This window comes from Taudactylus pleione, unplaced genomic scaffold, assembly GCF_031769625.1.
Source record: "Taudactylus pleione unplaced genomic scaffold, aTauple2 ptg000329l, whole genome shotgun sequence".
Lineage (NCBI taxonomy): Eukaryota > Metazoa > Chordata > Amphibia > Anura > Myobatrachidae > Taudactylus > Taudactylus pleione.
The window spans coordinates 11894675-11915510 of NW_028284730.1; the positions used below are offsets into that span (position 1 = coordinate 11894675).

At 45.5% G+C, this 20836-nt stretch overlaps 1 protein-coding gene across 1 annotated transcript; it reads left to right on the forward strand.

Annotated features, from left to right (window-relative positions):
* The first annotated feature begins 2931 nt into the window (after positions 1-2931).
* Positions 2932-12382, forward strand: SFTPC (surfactant protein C). Its single transcript, XM_088443260.1, has 5 exons — positions 2932-2989; positions 4035-4190; positions 7822-7941; positions 9541-9648; positions 11520-12382. Exons 1-5 carry the CDS (start codon positions 2951-2953, stop codon positions 11631-11633), a joined length of 537 nt encoding a protein of 178 aa, XP_088299386.1. The 5' UTR covers positions 2932-2950; the 3' UTR covers positions 11634-12382.
* The last annotated feature ends 8454 nt before the right edge of the window (positions 12383-20836 follow it).

The window sequence follows — 20836 nt, forward strand, 5'->3', positions numbered from 1 at the left end:
ACGCAAAATAGCGTCATCCTTATTAGAGGTTTATAGGCAGGATATCAGAAGGTATAGGCAGGGGTGTATAGAGGTTAGAAACCAGAATCCTTACTGAGCGATGATGACATGCTCCCGCAGTCACGGAAAGTTAGTTTGTTAATTATCGGGGCCAGATAATTAACATAGTGAATAGACCCCTAGGTGCGGGATACTTATCCATCTAACTGTACAGGACATAGAGGACATTCTTCATTTATCAGCCTAGGTAATTGGCTAAGGTTGATATTGGTGAGTGTTGGTATCTTTCTCTCCCCCCTCTGCACCTATTAAGTTATTCCCCAGGTGCCTTTTCTTTCCTTCTCCTCATTTAAAGTCCATTCTATCCACCTCATCTACCCTGTCCACCTTCAGGTTGTGGTAATCTGCTTGTCCTTTCTCCACCTTCCTTGTCAACTCTGCCACCTGTCTCCCTCACTTTTCTCCTCTGACCTCATCTTGTGTGACTTCAACAACCCCATTGATAATTCCACAAATTCTACTGCTTCTAAAGGTCTCTCCTCTCTTACCCTCTCTCTGCCACAAGATGACTCACTCGGCACCACCTTACCCCAGACTTTTTCTTTTGCATGCCTTGACTCTCTCCTGTTAGCTTACCTTGCCCCTACTTCCCTCTGTAACTCCACCCTTACTTCTTCCCTTCACCCCGTTGCTCCAGTGGTTAATTTCTGACAGTCCTCACCGTGGCATTGGAGAAAAATGTATTTATTCTCTGATTTATTTTACTGTAAATTCATGTTCTTCTCTTACAGCTTTTTATTGATCCAAACAGTCCTATTTAAAATCTTTCATCTCCTCCCAAACCTCCAACCCCCGCTGATTCTTCACCACATACAATTTGCTCCTCTGTCTTCCACCTCCTCCTCTTCTCCTCCTTGACTCCGCTGTTTACTTTTCCTCCAAAATCACAGGTATCCATATCAATATTTTCTCTCAAAATCCTTATTTTGCTCCAGCCCCTCCTATTAAATTTTGGCAAACCAACCCTTTCCCACTTCTCCCTCACCACTGGTGACAAAGTGCACCCCTCCTTTCATCCTCCTCTCCCTCCACCTGCCCCCATGATCCCATTTTCTTCCACTTCCTCCGCAGCCTCTCTCTCATAGCAGTCTCAACTTGGCTCAATGCTTCACTGCAGGCTAAGAAGACACTACTGGTCCATGGGCTCCGTGGTATTCACCAAGAAAAAAAAAGGTGACATAGGCTTCACTGCCAGGAGACCACAGTATAGTGTCCTCTAGCTGCCCCTGATAGGTAATTAGTTGGGAATAAGTTGTAGACAGGTGTGGTGTAAAATCAGCTGGCAGTAGTGGGAAGGGGTTTGTATTATTTTTGTAAGGGACTTTTCCAGTCCTTATCCATAAATACTTAAACAACAGTATTAATATAATGTACAATATGAAGAAAGGTAACTGGATATGCTCTAATAACAGGGAATTTATCTGTGGCTTCTGCAAATGTCAATGGCCTTCATGCTCTTGTGTATATCAGGTATCTGATAGCAAATACTCTGCAAAGTTTCTGGAAGGTAAGCAGGCGGGATGCCATGCCGTCCTGAAAGTCCATACTGCCAAGCAGAGGCAAATTAATGGATTTATGGGAGTTAAGGCCAATTTCATGCAGGAGTAGGTTCCAGAACCTTTTGGTTGTCCGCAGAAGCCAGTTATATCTGAACCTCAGGGAGTTCCTGGTCGTGCTAGTGGAGAAATTAGGTAATATCCAAGACAGTGAGAAAAATCCTCTCTTGGCTTGCTGTGGCCTGTGGGCCGTAGAACAAGATGGGGCCTTTGGGCTGTGCAGCAGCCTTGAGGGCTGGTATGACTTGGCTAGAACTAGTGCAACAGGAAAGACACAGGCGTTGGTACACAGAAATGCGTACTTTGGACGCTGTAGTGCGGCCTGTGCCGCCGGGTTGACACAAGCAGCATACGCGGGACTTCACACTCTTGGACATAGAGTGCTGTCCGTGCAGCCTAGATGACACAAACGGCAGGTAGATGGTATGAGAACTGTGCCGCCTGGATGACACAAGCGGCAGAAGAACAATCTAGACAGGAGAACTGGAGCTCAACTGGATAACAGGAGACAATGACCGAACGGGAAAAACGAAAACTATCACCGGCATTAAATAGATGTAGGAAATAATCCAGATTACTCCCAGAATGATGGACAGGAGATAAGAGGAATTTCAGCAAATGTTCGCCCGACGTTCGTCTTGCACTATGTTCGCAGTGCGGCGGCTTGTGACAGTGTCATGGCAGTGTTGCGGGAGTGCCATTAGTGTTGTGGGTATGTCATGGGAGTGTCTTTAGTGTTGTGGGTGTGTCATGGGAGTGTTGCTTGAGTTCCATGCGATTCCGAGTCATGTGTATGGGGCAGGGAAGCCTGTGTGAGGTGGATGTCTTGCACCTAGCGTGGGGCTGGTGCACATGCTGGTACTGATGATGATGGTTGTGGCTGTGGATGAAAAAACAACGGGCGGTGTGGTTGCCCACTGCATAGATTTGCCCTACAAAGACTGGCATCAGCATAAGGTAGTGAATCAGGCTTCCGCTGCATCACACTGACACAGCCACCTTGTGTCCCACTCAGAATCAGCCCCATTGCCTCGATCTGCTGCAGATTAAAAGCAGGCCAGGAGTTCAGAAAGGGATGCTCTGCAGGCTGACTGCTGGCCAGGCTTTAGCCAAGTAATGATTAGCAAATCTTTGGCAGAAAATGTTTTAGTAAGACCTCTTCAAATCTTATAAGTGTCTCTGTTCCATAAATATTCTTAGTGCATATGTAAACACTCAGTAAGAAGGCTTAGGAGCACTTCACAGTGATTACGTGATATTAGCTCCAGGTATATATATTGGAGCTGTTCTGTAACAGACATACTGTATGCTGATATCAGAGAGAACAGGCAGCCATGGACCAGAGCAAAACTGTCTTGATGGACACCCCACCTGTGAGTAATGTAGGGTAGCCCTGGCAACTCTCCGGGTGTGGTGATACTACAAGCCCCAGCAAGATCTGATAGCTGTCAGAGTATGGTGGAACTTGTAGTTTCCAACACTTGGAGAGCCACAGGTTGTCCAGGTCTGATGTAGGCCCTTAGAAAGTCCTATAAACCAATCCTACTTGCTGGTAGTCAGAATGTTAGTATAATATCTGTGGGTGGCTGGGAAGGGGTTATTTCAGTTGATGCACTGCTAATCCCATGGTAGAGAGACTACCTGCTCATCCCATGGTAGAGAGACTACCTGCTCATCCCGTGGTAGAGAGACCATCTTCTCATCCCATGGTAGAGAGACCACCTGCTCATCCCATGGTGGAGAGGCCACCTGCTCATCCCATGGTAGAGAGACTACCTGCTCATCCCATGGTGGAGAGGCCATCTGCTGATCCCATGCTAGAGAGACCACCTGCTCATCCCATAGTAGAGAGACCATCTGCTCATCCCATGGTAGAGACCACCTGCTGATCCCATGGTAGATAGACCTCCTGCTCATCCTATGGTAGAGAGAACACCTGCTGATCCCATGGTAGATATACCTCCTGCTCATCCTATTGTAGAGAGACCACCTGCTGATCCCATGGTAGAGAGACTACCTGCTGATCCCATGGTAGAGAGATCAACTGCTCATCCCCTGGTAGAGAGATCATCTGCTCATCCCCTGGTAGAGAGATAATCTACTCATTCCATGGTAGATATATTTCTGATTTCATTTTTAGATCCTCTGTTGATCTCATTTTAAAGTGATCCCCTGCTGATTTCATTTGAGAAAGATCATATGCTGAACTTATGATAAACAGATCCTCTGCTGATCCCATGGTAGAAAGATCCTCTGCTAATCCCATGGCAGAGAGATCAACTTCTGAAATCATTTAGCTGATCCAATGGTAGAGAGATCCCCTACTGATCCAATGGTAGAGAGATCCCCTACTGATCTCATGGTAATGTGATGCTCGGCAAGGTTTCTCTGTCACTCAGCTGTCTATCCTTGTACTAGGTGTACTCAGAGCTGCTGCCTATCCCCCATATCCCATGTCTTGGCGGCGGTCTTAAGAAGCTTCTGTGCGTGGTACTTGTGGTGGTGGTGCTGGTCGTGGTTCTTCTTGGTGTGCTCTTGATGGGGCTGCATTTGAGCCAGAAACACACAGAGACGGTAAGAATCCTAATAAATCAGTTATTTGCAGGTACATCTTTCAACCAAGCAACTTGTACTATTAACACGTAAATGTCTGGAGATGAATTATCAAGGGAGCCCACAAAATTAGCATAATATTTCTGTGGAAACATTGCTGCAGATTAAATGTGTTTTATCCTATCTACATAGCAGCCTACCTATCTAAATAGCAGCCTACCAGTATCTCCAGCCTGTGCCTCTGACTACTACTGCTGTAGTCCTTGGCAGACAACTTCCTCTTGGTTGGTTGTACAGCAATGTGGCAGCTCTCTGCTAATATAGTTATCCCACAGTGCTGCAGAGACACTGGTAAAATAAGGGGGATGCAATTGGGAAGCCGGCTGACGTAAGCCCGACAGCCGACTTCCCGACTGCATTATCCCGGCGAGGGTTAAATGACAGACGTCTACAGCGCTGTTGGGCTTCCACTGCCGGCCTCTGCTGTTTTGTCGGGCTGCCGCTGCCGGGATTCAAACTCCCAGCCATGCGGCCACCGGGATATCATACCGATTCCAAATAAAGAGACTCTGACAGCTCTGTGACACAACCTCTCTCATGATCACATACTTACAGGAAACTCATGTTCTTGTATTCTTATCCATTCCACATTAAGGGGGCTATTCATCATCACTTCATTTTTACAAAAGCAGGTGAAAATGAACAGCGTCACTGCTCTCAGTGAAAAGATTCATTGCTCCGAACAGGAGCAGTGAAGCCGCTCGCGGGGTCAGCTGATTTCGCATCAGCTGTCATTGCGCCAGAGCAATGATGAATTGCTCCAGCTTCCGCGGCAAGTTAGAATGTTAATTATCGTGTTAATGAATCGGACCCCGATAGTTAACATCATGAATAGGCCCCTATAAACTCCCTAATGTCTAATAAATCCATCACTATAATAAAATAATGAGACGGAGATATTTAAGGAGACAAGAAAGGTCAGCTTTATTTAAACTTTAAACAAAAATTACTTCACTATTAAGTATTAGAGCAAGAGCGACAGATAAAGTATGGTGGTGAAGAAAGAACAGTCCCACTAGGCAATATCATTGTCTGCATAACATTATGGCAACACCAATGACACAACCCAGGCCCACCTGGACCGAAGGTGCCTCTGACCCCAGTAGAATCAGCCTAGCCCATGTATTGGAGGAGACAGCACCTCAAGACTTAAAGGCAGATAGTGACTGCTACTGTTCTTTCCTACCACCGAAGGAGCCGACACCATAAACAATCCATAGGGCAGGGAGGTGGGAACACAAAATAGAAAAATGACATGAAATGGCCACTAACACTCACACCCAGAATTACCTACTTCTTGGTTTTCCTCCCCGGGAGAAGCCTTTCTTGTGTCATTAAGCCCCACCCCATCACGGGAAATTGCTGCGAATACAGCATATTTCAATAGGGGGAGGGGCCAAATTATGCAATTCTTATAGCATAATTAAACTCCACCCCTTACTCGAAGACCGACGATCCCTGTGAGAAGTGCCTACTCTTCCAGGGGTGATGGAGGTTACCCGAAAAGTAGGAAGCCTCATGCAGGTTCCCAGGAGCGTAGGCAAATATGCTCTTACCCCAATATGCTTCCTTACACCACTACTACAGTATATAGGCTGACCAGTTATCATCCACCTAACATAACACAAACTGTAACCCTTGCCTGGCCATTCCAGTCTAGGAGTTTAATTACCTACATGCATATTAAATGCATTCCATTACTCTAAATTGAATACAAACAAAAAAAGTGAGGAAATCCAAAATACTGCAATCCTACCAGTTACATATTCTGCTAATCAGAATAATAATTTAAGGTCACGGAGAAGACTGGCAATGGGGCCACAATGATGGGAAATGCCAATATCTAAATACAACTTTCAACTCTGTATTTGGCAAATAAGACCTATTCACTATTACTAGCTGTCATTGTACACAGGGCCTAACTGGTTACCAAATTCACAGTACATATATGAGCTTATTTGTCAGTGAACGGAGCTGACACCTAATCAATAATTGAATTGTGATTTATTAACAGCGACTTATATAGTATCAGCAAATTCCGTTGCACTTTACAATTGGGAACAAAACACTTTTAAAACAAGCCTGGGCAATAACAAACAGACAGAGAGGTAAAAACACAGAATTCATTAAACACTCACTGTAACCAGGCTTGCCGACTTTCTGGCTGCCCCAGAGCGGCCGGATCGGCATGACAGTGGGCGTGGCCCGCACAAAGAGGCAGGGCCGGCCAGACTACAAGTATTTGGGGGCGGGGCCACGAGATTGTATCACAATGCTGATAGTACAGGCATTGTGAAACAGGGCCGGGGCCAAAATGACGTGATTCAGCGTGAATCGGGTCAACCCCCCACCCCCGCTGCGAGGGTTTCAAAGTTAATAGCGGGGGGGATAGGAGGAGCAGACGGCAGCCGGGAGGATTGCCTGCCTTCCCGGGAGGTCGGGAGCAGCACCCGATTTTCGGGATGCTCCCGACCAAATCGAGAGGGTAGACAGGCATATGATAAAAATATTAATAACCTTTTATACTAGGTGTAAATGTATGACATTAGCAATATCGGAGTAATTCTACAAACACCAGCATCCTCTGGCAGTCATGGGTGTGCTGGCACTTGCAGTTCTACAGTTCCAGCAGCAGCTTAGGGTTCCCAGTAGCAAATGGATGCACACTCTATCTACTGACAGTAAAAAGGTCGACAGTCATTAGGAGGACACCAGATAGTCGACAGAGACAAAAGGTCAATAGGTACTAAAGGTCAACACACAAAAGGTCACACATGGATGTCAGTCGGTTGTTACAAAAGGTTGACAGAGTCAAATGGTCGACACAAAAATGGTTGATAAGTGTTTGTTTTTGTTTTTTTTGGGTTAGGCACTTACCGGAGGGTTAGGGATAGGCATTAGGAGGGATGGTTAGTGTTCGGCACTTACCCCAAGGGTTAGGGTTAGGTACTAGGAGGAAGGGTTATGTTTAGGCACAAAGGGGAGGGTTAGTTTTAGGGTGAAGATTAGGGTTAAAAAGCAAAAAAAATTAAACATACGTCGCCCATTCCCATGCTGACATTTTGTACCTGTCATCCTACATCCATGTCGACCTTTTGTGTGTAGACCTTAAGTCACTGTTCACCTATTGACTGTCGACCATTTGGTGTTGACGTCTACACTGTCAATTATTGTTGATGTATTGAACCACACCCATTAGTGTTTATAAAATTAAAAATAAATGTGCGTTTTGGTTCTGATGGATGACATAACTGTTTCCCATGCACCATTTTTCATTATTGTGCTGTCCTGGGCTTATATGGAACATTCATGGTCATATCTAATACAGAGTCGTCCCCACGTACAGACTGATAGTCTCTGGTAATGACTGGGTCGCTTAGTACATGAATATTGCTAACCAAATGCAAAACTTGTGCTGCCCTAGGCCACCTGGCAACAAGACGTACACTAAATAAGTGTTCTGTGCATGTCTGTGTGCTCCTTTATTCCAAAGCCATGCATTTATACTGGCAGAAATAAACACAGTTTGATAACACTGGTTGTAAATAGTATGGATTCTCTTCTCCTCTGATCTGTGTCTCTGCACTCTCAGATTTTCCAGATGTCTCTGCATGATAAAGAGGATCCCGGGCTGCGAGCTGGTGGCATTGCAACCTTTCATCTGGACACCGGCATCAATACTTCAGCCAGTGTTGTCTATGACTTCAGCAAGGTATTGGCAGTGGTACAAATGCCAGTAGTGGGGTAAATGGAAATTTGTGGAAACATTTAGGGCTCTATTTATTAACATTATTTTTACTAAAATAAAGTGAAAAAGGGTGTTTTCACACCCTTTTCACATTATATTAGTATCACCTATAGTTATTACAGGGCAATTGGAGTAGAATTTGTAAAATTCTACTCCAACCCCTAAGTATCACTTATTTTTAGTAATCAGATCACATTTCCCATAATTGTAATGGGAAATGTGATCTCGCCAGAGTTACTAAAAATAAATTGTAAAAAAATACCGGGGAAAGCCCTGTGATAATAACGCCACCCCCAGGTGGCGTTATCCAGGGTCTCCCCCGGTTACCGGACTCCTGCTCCGCTCTAACGTGTAGAGCATAGCCCGGAGCCGGTCCCAGTAATCAGCTGTGTGGTCTAAACAGATCACACACTGATACACTGCAAAAAAAGGAAAAAAAAAGTACAAAATAAAAACTTACCAGAGTCCAGGGACCGGTGATCGGGGCTCCCGTGATATCCTTCCTCCGGTCAGCTGGTCTCCCAGCCTGCACAGGGACCCGGTCATCACCTGACTGAGTCCCACTGCAGTATGGGATGTCACCTGACCGGAGCCACAGAGGACATCACCGGAGCACCGATGACTGCAGGTAAGTGTAATTAAGAGAGGGGGGGGGTCGAGGGGGGGATGCAAAAATACCGTGATAAGTGTGCGGAGGGGATTCGCAGGGACAGAGCTTTATCGCAAGCTCTGTCCCTGCAAGAGATTTGTAGTAAATCCCTGTGATATTGCCTGAATTCACAATGCGAATTTAGGGCCTGATTCAGACCCACTCGCGAGCGGCTGTCCGCTCGCAAGTGGGTCGATGTTCTGGACTGAGCATGCGCACGACGGAGGGAGCTCCGTCGTGCGCATGCGCCAGACGCGACGAGCGAAGGAAAGTCCTTCGCTCGTTGTGTCCGATCAAAGGGGGCGTGCTGTCAATGTTGATTGACAGCACGCCCCCTTTGGTAGGCGTGCCGGGGGCGTGCCTCCCTGACGGGGGCGTTCCCACGGGAACGCCTCCCGTCAAAAGCCGGCCCACTGACATCACTAGTGATGTCAGTGGGAGTGATTTTGGCTCTGATAGAGCCAAAATCACTCCGGAGCTTGCGGTTGAAAACCTCAACCGCAGGCTCCGGCTCGCAATTTCGATGGTCGCGATGGTCTCGACCATCGCGGCCATCAAAATGCACGCTCGTATAGCCTGTGGGTGGTGACCCACAGCTATACGAGCGTCCAGAAGGACGCTCCATTTTCATGGAGGCCGGCCCTCATTCAGAGCGTGCGCTCTGCTCAGAGCGTACGGCTCTGAATGAGGGCCTTAGTCGGTAATATCACACTACAATCTGCACTACAAATGCGGATTGTAGCAAATAGAGCCCTAAGCAAGGGTGACCGTGTAGCGCCCAAGAGTGGTAAAAAAAAAAAAAACATATTCAGATGGGGCTCTAACAAAGGACTGGAAGGCACCATAACAACCGCACCCCCTGCAACCATGACAGTTACCTGAAATGCAAATTGAAATATCCTCTCTCTTTACAGCTGCTGATCTGCATGCGCCCACGTCCTGGACACGCGTGTTACATCACACATATGGAACCGGAACACATACAAAGTCTTCAGAGTATTGTAGAAAATGTGCTGAGCAAGGTGAGATAATAATATAGATATAGGGGGCTGTTTTTTAAAGCTATTTAAGCCCTTTCTCCAGTGATAATGAGTTGTTATAAGTTATAACAGGAGTTAAGGCTTCTCCCTACTTACTAAAGGGTCACCACCGCAATACCCCCTTGCGGAGGAAATATTCCCCAAGTTTTTCCGATGAACACTTCCCCACTGCAGTCAGAGGCTGACTAGTGTGCATTATGGGGCCTATGTATCAAGCCATTTATTACATAAAATGATTATTTTATGTATTGTTCCTATGTACTAATAGCACAATGTAGGAGAATTCACAGAAATCTCTGACAAAGTGCTAATTAGCACTTCAGATCGCAGTCTACGATCTAACCCCTATGTACTAAACCATACATGCCTACCCTCCTGGTTTTTGCGGGAGGCTCGCAATTTTTCGGGTAACCCCCCCCCGCACCCCCGGAAGGGTAGGCACTTTTCCCGCTTTCTGCTCACTTCTTAATGTGTAGGGGGCAGGGCTTAATGACGCGATTCTACATGATTCGTGTCATTTAGCCCTGCTCCTTGATTAAATGTGTGCCAATCACGGCAATTTGCCGCGTAGGGGGCGGGGCTTAAAAACGTGAATTGTCGCGACCAACCTGCTTCTCCTCCCTGGGTTCTCCCGGGGAGGAGATAGAAAAGGTAGGCAACTATGTACTAAACTCCAAAAAGCAAAGCTTTTCGGAGTTTAGCACCAGTAGTTTACACCATCTTCAGATGACTATTTGCCTATGGAGGCTCCAGGTGTAGGAGAGAGCTTTCGATCTCTCCCCTGCAGCTCCCAGCTAGCTCTGGACGCTGGCACAGTGCGCATACGCAGTGTCAGCTTCCCCCGGGAAAGTCTTTCACTTCTGTGAAAGACCTCCTAAATGCAGGAGATATAACTCGCAGGGACAGTGGTAACTGCAACTGCTGTCCCTGCGAGTTCCCCGTAGTACATAGCTGGGATACTTTTATTACAAATAAAAATATCCCCGGTCAGTTAGGTACGGTATACAGATTAGATATATAATATATATGCAGAATGGAGCTCAGGGTGATGCTGATCCTTGTAGTGCGCCAGACGTTATATACACTGACAGGTGGCAGTGGAGATGCCCAGTGCTTTAATGTTGGTGGTATAGTATTCTAGCGATCCAGCTATGTGGCTCTGGGTGGCTCTATACTGTCAGAATCTCCTGGGTCCGTCCTCATGAATGGCCAGGGAGAAAAAGACGAGCGGAGACACTGCGCATGTGCGGTAGCGCCTGTCAGAGGTCGGGCTTGTCTGACTGAGCTAGGGCAGGGCCTAATGACCACTAACTCAGTCACACCTGTCAGATGCTGTGGGGAGGCAGTGCAGGAGCGCACTCCTTCCCACGCATATGTGGTTACCCTATAAGTGGTAGAAGTTGGCGAATCATGTAAGTATTTTGTGGGCTAGTCCCCAATTACAGTATTTGGTAAATATTATACCTATCCTATGTTCAGTCATTTGCTACTTATACTCTCTAATAAAAGTGTATCTAGAACCTTTACTGTAGCTCCTGTGGTGTCTACAATTACTACCCACTTCCTGTTTATAACCCCATTAGTACCAGCCATAGGCATCATACACTTAGCCCCTCAAGATGGAAACGCTGCCGTGAAGATCTAGCAAATGAATGGCAGTACTTAAGAGAGGAACTAGCCCCTCTGATTCTATTTTGCACACGGAATCCCTAAAAGAGAACCGCAGTGGACTAACCCTCTAGTATATATTATACAGTATATGCAGGTTTATGATAATATGCTGGCACGACGTTGTCAGAAGACTTCTTTCTGTTTCATCACTCAATCCCATATATTCCATCTCTCTTACCCAGGTGGGCTCTGAGGCTGCCAGACAGAGTGACCCCCTTAAGCTGGTGAGTGACCAGTCTCTGCTGGGCACCACCATCCGGGTGCTGTGCGGGGATCTGCCTGTGTACTGGACCTAGTGAACTCTCCTGTTGTTGTGACCTAGGCATCCAATGATCTGTGTCCTGCGCACTCCTCTACCTGCCATGCTCAGACATTGTCATACTATGTAACCTTCATGTACAACCTCTATACCTGGCATGCCTACACATCGCCACACCATGTTATCTACATATATGTGCACACTCTGCAACCATTCTACCTGTCATGTCCAAGCACTAAGTGACTGCTGATGACGCCTATAGCACATAGACCGTAATGCGATGCCTGCCATTTGTACAACCTTCATGACACAATTTCATTTCTCTTCCACAAGAGATGGCCCTGTATCTGCTCACTACACACATGCAAACTGCTTATTGTTACCATCACACATAAGGGCTTATTACATAAAATGGTGGAAAGAGTAATTCTATACTGAAACCTATACCAACCAATCCAATGTCCGCACTCATTAGTCTGAATACACTGGACTGGTGAAAGCAGATACCTGATTGGTCACTACTGTAGGTGTTACAGATCATCCATATTATTGATAGTCACTTTTACTGCTGGGTCTGTCACATCTGATGTACATCATTGAATTGCCCACCAGCTCATTTCCTGTCACTGCCATTGTTCCCAGATTCTCCGGAGCCCCTTCTACATACCCTGTTACCTCTGTATTCTAGTGTTGTCCCATCAGAATTGTTAGCCTCTTAATGCTACATACTAGCCTGTACATTTACTGTGTTTCTTTTCTTCTAATGTCTGAACGTTCTTATGGAAACCTCCCAAAATATTTTTGAAAAATAAATCTTTCAGCATTCAGCATGTGCTCACAGCTGGCGACTCTGTCTATCTAAGTGTGATGCTGTGTATATCTGAGTGCTGCCATGTTGTCTGAGGTGGCAAAGCTGAAATAAGGCGTCGTCCTGGAGATCTAATTGTACGTTAAAGACAATATACCAAAAAAAGAAAAATAGTCTGTGAAATATGCTACTTTGTGTTTATTTATGCTATCCATAATAGGGTGTGTATCTTTAGTTATTATTATTATTCTTTATTTATATGGCGCCACAAGGATTCCACAGCGCCTTACAAAGTATATAAACAGTTGAGCAGAACAATAGAACAGTGACTTACAGTACAAGACCATGCAGGACAAGTACATGGTATATAAACATTGCTGCAACAGAAGTCATAACACTCAAATAAGTAGTACAGTGGCAAAAGTCAAGGGTTAGGTGCCGTAATAGTAAGAGAAGGAATAGCACATGGGGGGAGAGGGCCCTGCTCGTCAGAGCTTACATTCTAAAGATTAATACATTTATAAGGATTTATATGTATGGTTGAAACAAAACAGTAAGTAATCTGCTTAAAGGGGGTTTCCTCATAGATGTCCCAAATGAAGAAATGTAGAATAATATATTTTTTTATATAAATATAAAATTTACTCAAAACCAACTCTTAAACAAATAATGTTATCCTGAAGCAGGAGTGTGCTTCATTTAACAAGTCTTCAAACCTCATATTTTTGTTTGGCCAAATTGCACCTAACAAGCCGATTGCAATGAGGGCCATAAAGAGCCATCAAGATATTGACCAGGATTCAATACTATGGGTGGCATTACCACACATTGGTGTATGGCTACACTCTGTCTGGGGCTCTCTGTATAGGTTGCATGCAGTGATGTGTGGTGAGGTCAATGGCTGGGGAGGCACACATGGAGATGGGTCTGAGTGCTGGGAGCCTGTTTCACCCCCTACTCACTGTAACTCTTCCCTCACTACGCTAAGCTTCAGTGTCCATTGATTCTCCTACCTGCATCACCTTGTCTTCTCTTGCTGCTGGTGACGACTGAGCTACGATCTCTAAACACTGCAGTGCAATTCCTGGTCACATGAAACATCCAAGGTGTCCATCAGTGCTCAAGGCACACCCCCCATACTCAGAGGCATGCCTCTATCAGCTCTCTTTTAGTGCAGCTTACTGCCCGTGGTGTGGCCCTGCCTCTAACTCTGCAAGCTTTGTCTGACTATACAGAAGCGAGGGTGAGCTGTTGCTGCCTCATCTATCGTCTCCCTGCAATCCCAGAGAGCTCCCCAAAGCTGGTGAGTGTTAACTATAAAAATGATTACAATAAACAAAGAAGATGTTAATAAGTTAAAAATATCTTCTTTGTATTATTCTAATAATTTTAAATCAAATCTCAGGAGTATGACAGGGAGGGGGGTACACAGAGGGGGTAAGGCAGAGACATTTTGAGGGCATACTAAGCCTCCATTGCAATTCCGGGCCCACAGATAACATGCACTTATTTGGGTTTATTGTTCAACCTGATTTTCCCTATACTTAAGGCACATTCACTAAACGACAGGCAAAAGACTGCACGATTACATAGCTTTGTCAGTCTGTGATGAGCCTACACTGAACGAGCAGTCGTTCAGTGCAGGCTCATCAATCATCTGCAAACATGTTGAACCTGACGATATCGTCAGGTTGTACAACATATTTGTACGATGATAGATGTCTAAACGACCAGCAGGAGCGCGCATCACTGGTCGTTTTAGAAATTCTTTAAACAATCTGCAAACGATTATCGAATGATAAAAATATCGCGCAATCGCTCAATTTAATCATCTAGTGGATGTGTGCCTTTAGTCAAATCCAAAAAACTGGATTTTGATTTGTAATGCGTACAATATGCCTGATTCAGACCCGGACGATGTTCGCATTCTGCGCATGCGTATGCATCGCAGTGCGCGTGTGCAAACCAGTGCGAAAGATCGGGAAGCGTTCACTCGTTACACATAGCCCAGCAGAGTGAGTGACAGGAGAAGACGTTTGTGGGTGGTGACAGGGGCTGGCCATTAAAAACGGGGGAGTGGAGGTACAAACGCTGCCGTGCCTGAGCGTCTCATCAAGTTCAGAGGTGTGCATAAGTAACAGTCAGCGTCATTGTACACATCACCTGGTTGTATTTCACACTGAAGTGATCGCAGTGCTTGCGGCAGGGTATAGTCAACCTCAAGCGCTGCGATTGCATCCTATGGTAAATGATGTACCGATGGTTGCATACACTTCCTGGAGATGACATGCGCAAATGGGCGTCTTAAGACAGGCTGGTGGGCGTCTGCATACACAAAGTGATTGCACGCCAAGACATTGTAGGCGTGCTTATGCCCTGCCGTGCGATCACCTGCTGTGCCGTCACTTAGCCGAATTTGTATACGCTGGATGCGAGCGAACACATCTAGCGAGTGGGTTTGAATGAGGTCCTATGACTGGAAAAACTACTCAACCAAAATTGTAAAAATATGGGCCTAACTTTCGTAGGCAAACGCCTGGAAACCGCCCTCTCCAGCCCACACCATAACAACAGAAATAGTAAACTAATCTTACTAGTGCTGCATGTTCTTCTCAGTATCACAAATGAAATAATTAGCTCCACCAGTGGATCTTTTAACATGTGTCAGCCAGTAATAAATACACCTGTGCACCAACTAGGAGATCTGGAAAACATGCACTGTTAGGGGTGCACTGCTGGAGACCACTATACATATATGTCCAGGGCAGTGCTAGGTTCTTCTGCTGCTCCCATGCTCTGGAATGGTGCCCATATGTGAAATAAAAACATTCAACTCAGGCAGGATGGCCCTACTGCTGCATCTAATGGCTTACTGTGATTGCTGGTCCTGTATATGCTGTGTATGACGCATCTAATGGCTTACTGTGATCGCTGTTCCTGTATATGCTGTGTATGATGCATATAATGGATTACTGTGATCGCTGGTCCTGTATATGCTGTGTATGACTCATATAATGGCTTACTGTGATCGCTGGTCCTGTATATGCTGTGTATGACGCATCTAATGGCTTACTGTGATCGCTGTTCCTGTATATGCTGTGTATGATGCATATAGTGGATTACTGTGATCGCTGGTCCTGTATATGCTGTGTATGACTCATATAATGGCTTACTGTGATCGCTGGTCCTGTATATGCTGTGTATGACGCATATAATGGATTACTGTGATCGCTGGTCCTGTATATGCTGTGTATGATGCATATAATGGCTTACTGTGATCGCTGGTCCTGTATATGCTGTGTATGACACATCTATTGGCTTACTGTGATCGCTGGTCCTGTATATGCTGTGTATGACGCATCTATTGGCTTACTGTGATCGCTGGTCCTGTATATGCTGTGTATGACGCATATAATGGATTACTGTGATCGCTGGTCCTGTATATGCTGTGTATGACGCATATAATGGTTTACTGTGATCGCTGGTCCTGTATATTCTGTGTATGACGCATATAATTGATCGCTGGTCCTAACTGTGATCGCTGGTCCTGTATATGTTGTGTATGACGCATCTATTGGCTTACTGTGATCACTGGTCCTGTATATGCTGTGTATGACGCATATAATGGGTTACTGTGATCGCTGGTCCTGTATATGCTGTGTATGACGCATCTAATGGCTTACTGTGATCGCTGTTCCTGTATATGCTGTGTATGATGCATATAGTGGATTACTGTGATCGCTGGTCCTGTATATGCTGTGTATGACTCATATAATGGCTTACTGTGATCGCTGGTCTTGTATATGCTGTGTATGACGCATATAATGGCTTACTGTGATCGCTGGTCCTGTATATGCTGTGTATGACGCATATAATGGCTTACTGTGATCACTGGTCCTGTATATGCTGTGTATGACGCATATAATGGCTTACTGTGATCACTGGTCCTGTATATGCTGTGTATGATGCATATAATGGGTTACTGTGATCGCTGGTCCTGTATATGCTGTGTATGATGCATATAATGGCTTACTGTGATCGCTGGTCCTGTATATGCTGTGTATGACGCATATAATGGGTTACTGTGATCGCTGGTCCTGTATATCCTGGAGTTATAACACACAATAAGTGCTAATTATGCCCTCTTCATGGACTGGCCATACTCACTCTAAACTCATGCATTTGGAATTCCACCTCTAGAAATCCTGCGTTTACCACTGGCTTAGGTGAAGCACGAGATATACAGCAGTGGGACGAATGGGTATCTTTTGAATGTTTAATGACAAATTGCCACTATAGAAGATTTCCTTTTGCTGCAATACAGATGTGTTCTCCAGCGTTGTCACTGCAGTCAGGTTAAACAGCCCTTCTAGTCGCGCCTAGGCCCGCGTTACTCATGCTGAGCGTCTTTTCGTGCATCTTTTTCACTGCAAATATGACAATAAGCAAACTTAGCTGAATAAAATGCTATGCGCCATGTGTATGTTCTGTATGCGATTGCAGCTGCCTCTGTATATGAAATGCTACATTACAGTGTCAGCGGCTGTTTTCCAAACCACATTCCATTGTGCTGATTTTACAGACTGGGCCGCACATAGAACATACACATGTCACATATCATCTTACTCAGCAAAGTCTGCGTGCAGCGAAGAAGATGCGACTCATAACGCAGGACTGATAGATAAGGAAGGACATACTAAGTGCTAATAGAAAATATCGCTGCTATCTCATAAACAGACACATAAATACTCTCAAAGGACACTACATTTTTTTTCCAGAACAAAATAGTATAGAGTACAGCCTATTACTTACTGCATAATGTATGGGGTGATGTTTTGGGCTGGCGAAGGGGTTAGGGCAGATTGCAGGCAGAGCTTTATGTACTGCATATATACAGAACATTATTAGTAATATTATGGGTTAAGAGATAGGCACCGAAGGAAATAGGGTGTAGGGGCAAAGGGAATGGGACCAAGAACCATTAGACAGTTACTCTGCCCGTCGATGAGTCATGCCATGCTCTACTGGGTTCCGTTATGCTCTGGCCATGGAGACAAACGGTGATTTAAGTTAGGAATCCATCAGAACTATTTCTTCTGTTGCCATGATTTATGTCATTTTTTATGTATTCATTAGGCTTGGGAGCTTCTGAGTTTTCCCAGGTGTTCCCCGAGTGTTCCCTGGCTGGAAACACTGTGATATGTTTATACATGAGAATTATATTGTAGTTAAACAAAATGGGAATTGTCCCTTTAAAATGTTGGGATTTATGTCGGTAAAAAGTAAAACGTATTCTCATAGGCTGACCTCATCACAGTATTCAGGGCAGCTGTGCAGTCACCAGAGGTTTATAAGTTAAGTCAGGAACTGAAAAAACATTATAATTATAGATCATCATGTCTGTCATCTAGTATTGCTAGGTCATAATTACTGCTGTCACAAGTTGTACAGTCTACTAGTCCTGCTTTTTGTAAGCATTTTGCTAAAAAGTAATTCTATAACTTTTATTAGACAGTAGGTGGCGCTACACACTACTTCTACATGGAGATGTCTCACATGAAAAAATGTCTCTGCTAATCAAGTCTAGGCAGACTGTGTCAGTCTAACTGGGGTGGGTGTAGTGCCAGCTTACCCTGTCAGTCTCTGCCATAGATTATAGGCCCCATTTACAAACGAAAAATAACCCTTTTAACGCTCGCTAAAGGGGTTAAGCCAGGTTTCTGTATTTAGTAAAATGCGGTAATCTTAGATTATCACTGTTTTTACAGCATCACTCTCGCCATCTTTTAGATGGCGAGAGCGATGCAGGCTCCATTGCGGGCAATGGAGACCCGGCGGTGCCTTTCCGGCTTCAGTGAAGCCTTCCAGGCACTGCCGGGTCTCCGTGTCAGGCACATGCGCAGATAGACCATCGCGCATGCGCATAGCACTGGAGGCCCGTCCCTGGCAGCGTTAGGTAGCCCAGCGGAGGACCTCGCTGAGGACTTCAACTTTCATGGGACCTCGCCGTCGGGGTAAGTATTACTAAATACCAGTGGAAGTTTCGTTTGTATCACAGTGATGCTAAACGAAAATTCCCGCTGGTATTTCATTTCATTAATAAATGGGGCCCTATGTACCTCTGCTGTAGGCAAAGTACCATATACTGGACAGTAGATAGCACTGAATAGATTGTTTGTTTGTTTTTTAGCAATTATTCTTAATGATTTCCCATAAATCATTTGAAATCGGAGATCATTTGAAAGCCTGCACACAGAGGCTTGGCCGTAACTAGACTTTTTGGTGCCCTGTGCCAGAAAGAGCATTGGCGCCCCCCTCATTTTTCAAAGGGACATAATGCACCCAAAATAGGGCTATGGCTTCATGGGGAAGGGCCAGGGAAGAGATAGGAGAGGCCAGGAGATGCTGGGGATGAAATAAGAGGAAGCTACAAGCAAGAATGATAATAAACAGAAATTCAACAGGCCCAAACAGTGTCCCCTGCCCTGTGGTGCCCTGTGCGATGGCAACGGCCGCACTTCCCTAGCTATGGCCCTGTCCTGCCGCTATAGCCTGCATCTTAACAGCATTCATCTGAAGCATGGAGTTAGAACCGGATTTCGAACTGGATTTGGACTACTTTCAAACCCAAAATTAAACAATTTCTCACACACTGCGGCCCAGGAATGTTACTACTACACCTTCAATTCAACTCCCCTGAGACTGGGTTCGGGGCTGTCTCATGCTGCAGCCAAATCGCACTCAACAAACTGCTGAATGCAAATGCAATAATACCACACACTGGAGCGAGGGAGACGCTTGGGCGTGATGAACAAACATGTGGATCTATTCTTTCAGGGCATATCATATTACAAATGTATCAGTCACCCATATATGTCATGCCCGATCTGCATCACTGTTTACTGTATTTGCTATTCCCTGTTTTTGTACCATGTACTTCTGCCCCACTGTATGCTATGCCGGTGTGATATACCTCCACTGAAGTGCATCCTCCATGGGCAGGATGTACTTCACGTGGATGTGTTCATACAGGGTATATCATACTGCCACACACGTGTCAGTTTCCCCTTATATGCCTTGGTCCAGGGGAGTAACGAGGGTGGTTTCAGTGGAGCATGAGCTCCGGGCGCCAAAATGGACAGAGGGCGCCATTCAGGTTCCCGGAAATCATGGGGCGCTGCACAGTATGACGGCCGCCTGTTAGTTTTATCTCGGTTTGTTTGCTCTATATCCTAAATAAGTTACGGATCTGAGATCTGTTTCTACATGTCATGCTCCCTCATGCTGCCCTGATTGCCTCCCCTCCGGCCAGAGGTCATCCCTCCCCTGTGATCATCTTCTGTCACCTCCCCTTTCCTGTCAGATTGATTACATTCACTTCTCACCTCTTTATTTCCCTCCCTTATCTACACTGTGATCAGCTCTTTGCCCCTGTCCTCTCCTATTGGCTTCTGTCCCCCCCCTCTCTCTGATCAACTCTTTGTCCCTTCCCTCTCTTATCTTATTGGCTTCTGTCCACCCCCCCTCTCCTCTCCTTTTCTTATTGGCAGGTATGAGTTAAAAAAAAAGTCCCTGCTTTGCTATATAAAGTAATGAGGTGTTCCTAGGCATGACCACACAGTGTTATTTGAAAGGTCTTTTAAAAAATACTGTATTAGGAGACGTGAAATAATGGTGGTAGACATGACATGGTTAGTAGTACTCACATTAATATAGGTGCAATGTATATTTGCTAAGTAAGAGCTTAGCTGAGAATGGAGCTTCCCATAGGTGTCCCCACTCCAGTGATAGCTGCTTGGGGCAGTAATTGCAGTAATAAGCTGGGCACCCTGTGGAATCTCATTCTAGCACATGTATTCTGTCAATTTAAATTAAATGATCAGAATATATAATACAATCTGCTCTATTGACTAATAATGATTCAAATGAGATAACAGTCAGATCCTAGGTGCTATACATAAATAAAGCAGTGCCAGAGTAGCTACCCCTTAATGTCAGATCACCAAAGCATTTTATTCCCCCAATGGGGCCTCAATGCCCAGCGTGATACTGACACTGTTTGCTGTTTTTTTTCTTCATTTCAGTATTCCCCCCGCAGGCTGGCCAAACTCCAATGGCACAGTTGAGTACAGGGAGGGGGGGTGCTGCGACATGCACTTTCTCTGGGCGCAATGGTTCCATGCTACTCCTCTGCTTGGGTCCTTGTACGGCTTATCTCCCACAGTAACCTTCATAGTGCGCCCAACATGGCTGCCTCACTCGTGAATGGGATGAAAAATGCATGGACCGGACTGTTATGGTGGGTCCCTACGCCTAGCGTTAGGACGGTGCAACCAGGGGCGGATTGGGCATTACTTTTTGCGGGGAAAATCCCGGTGGGCCGATTGGTTGTGGGGCCGCTTATTTGAGGCCCCGCCCCCTGATTTGCGTCA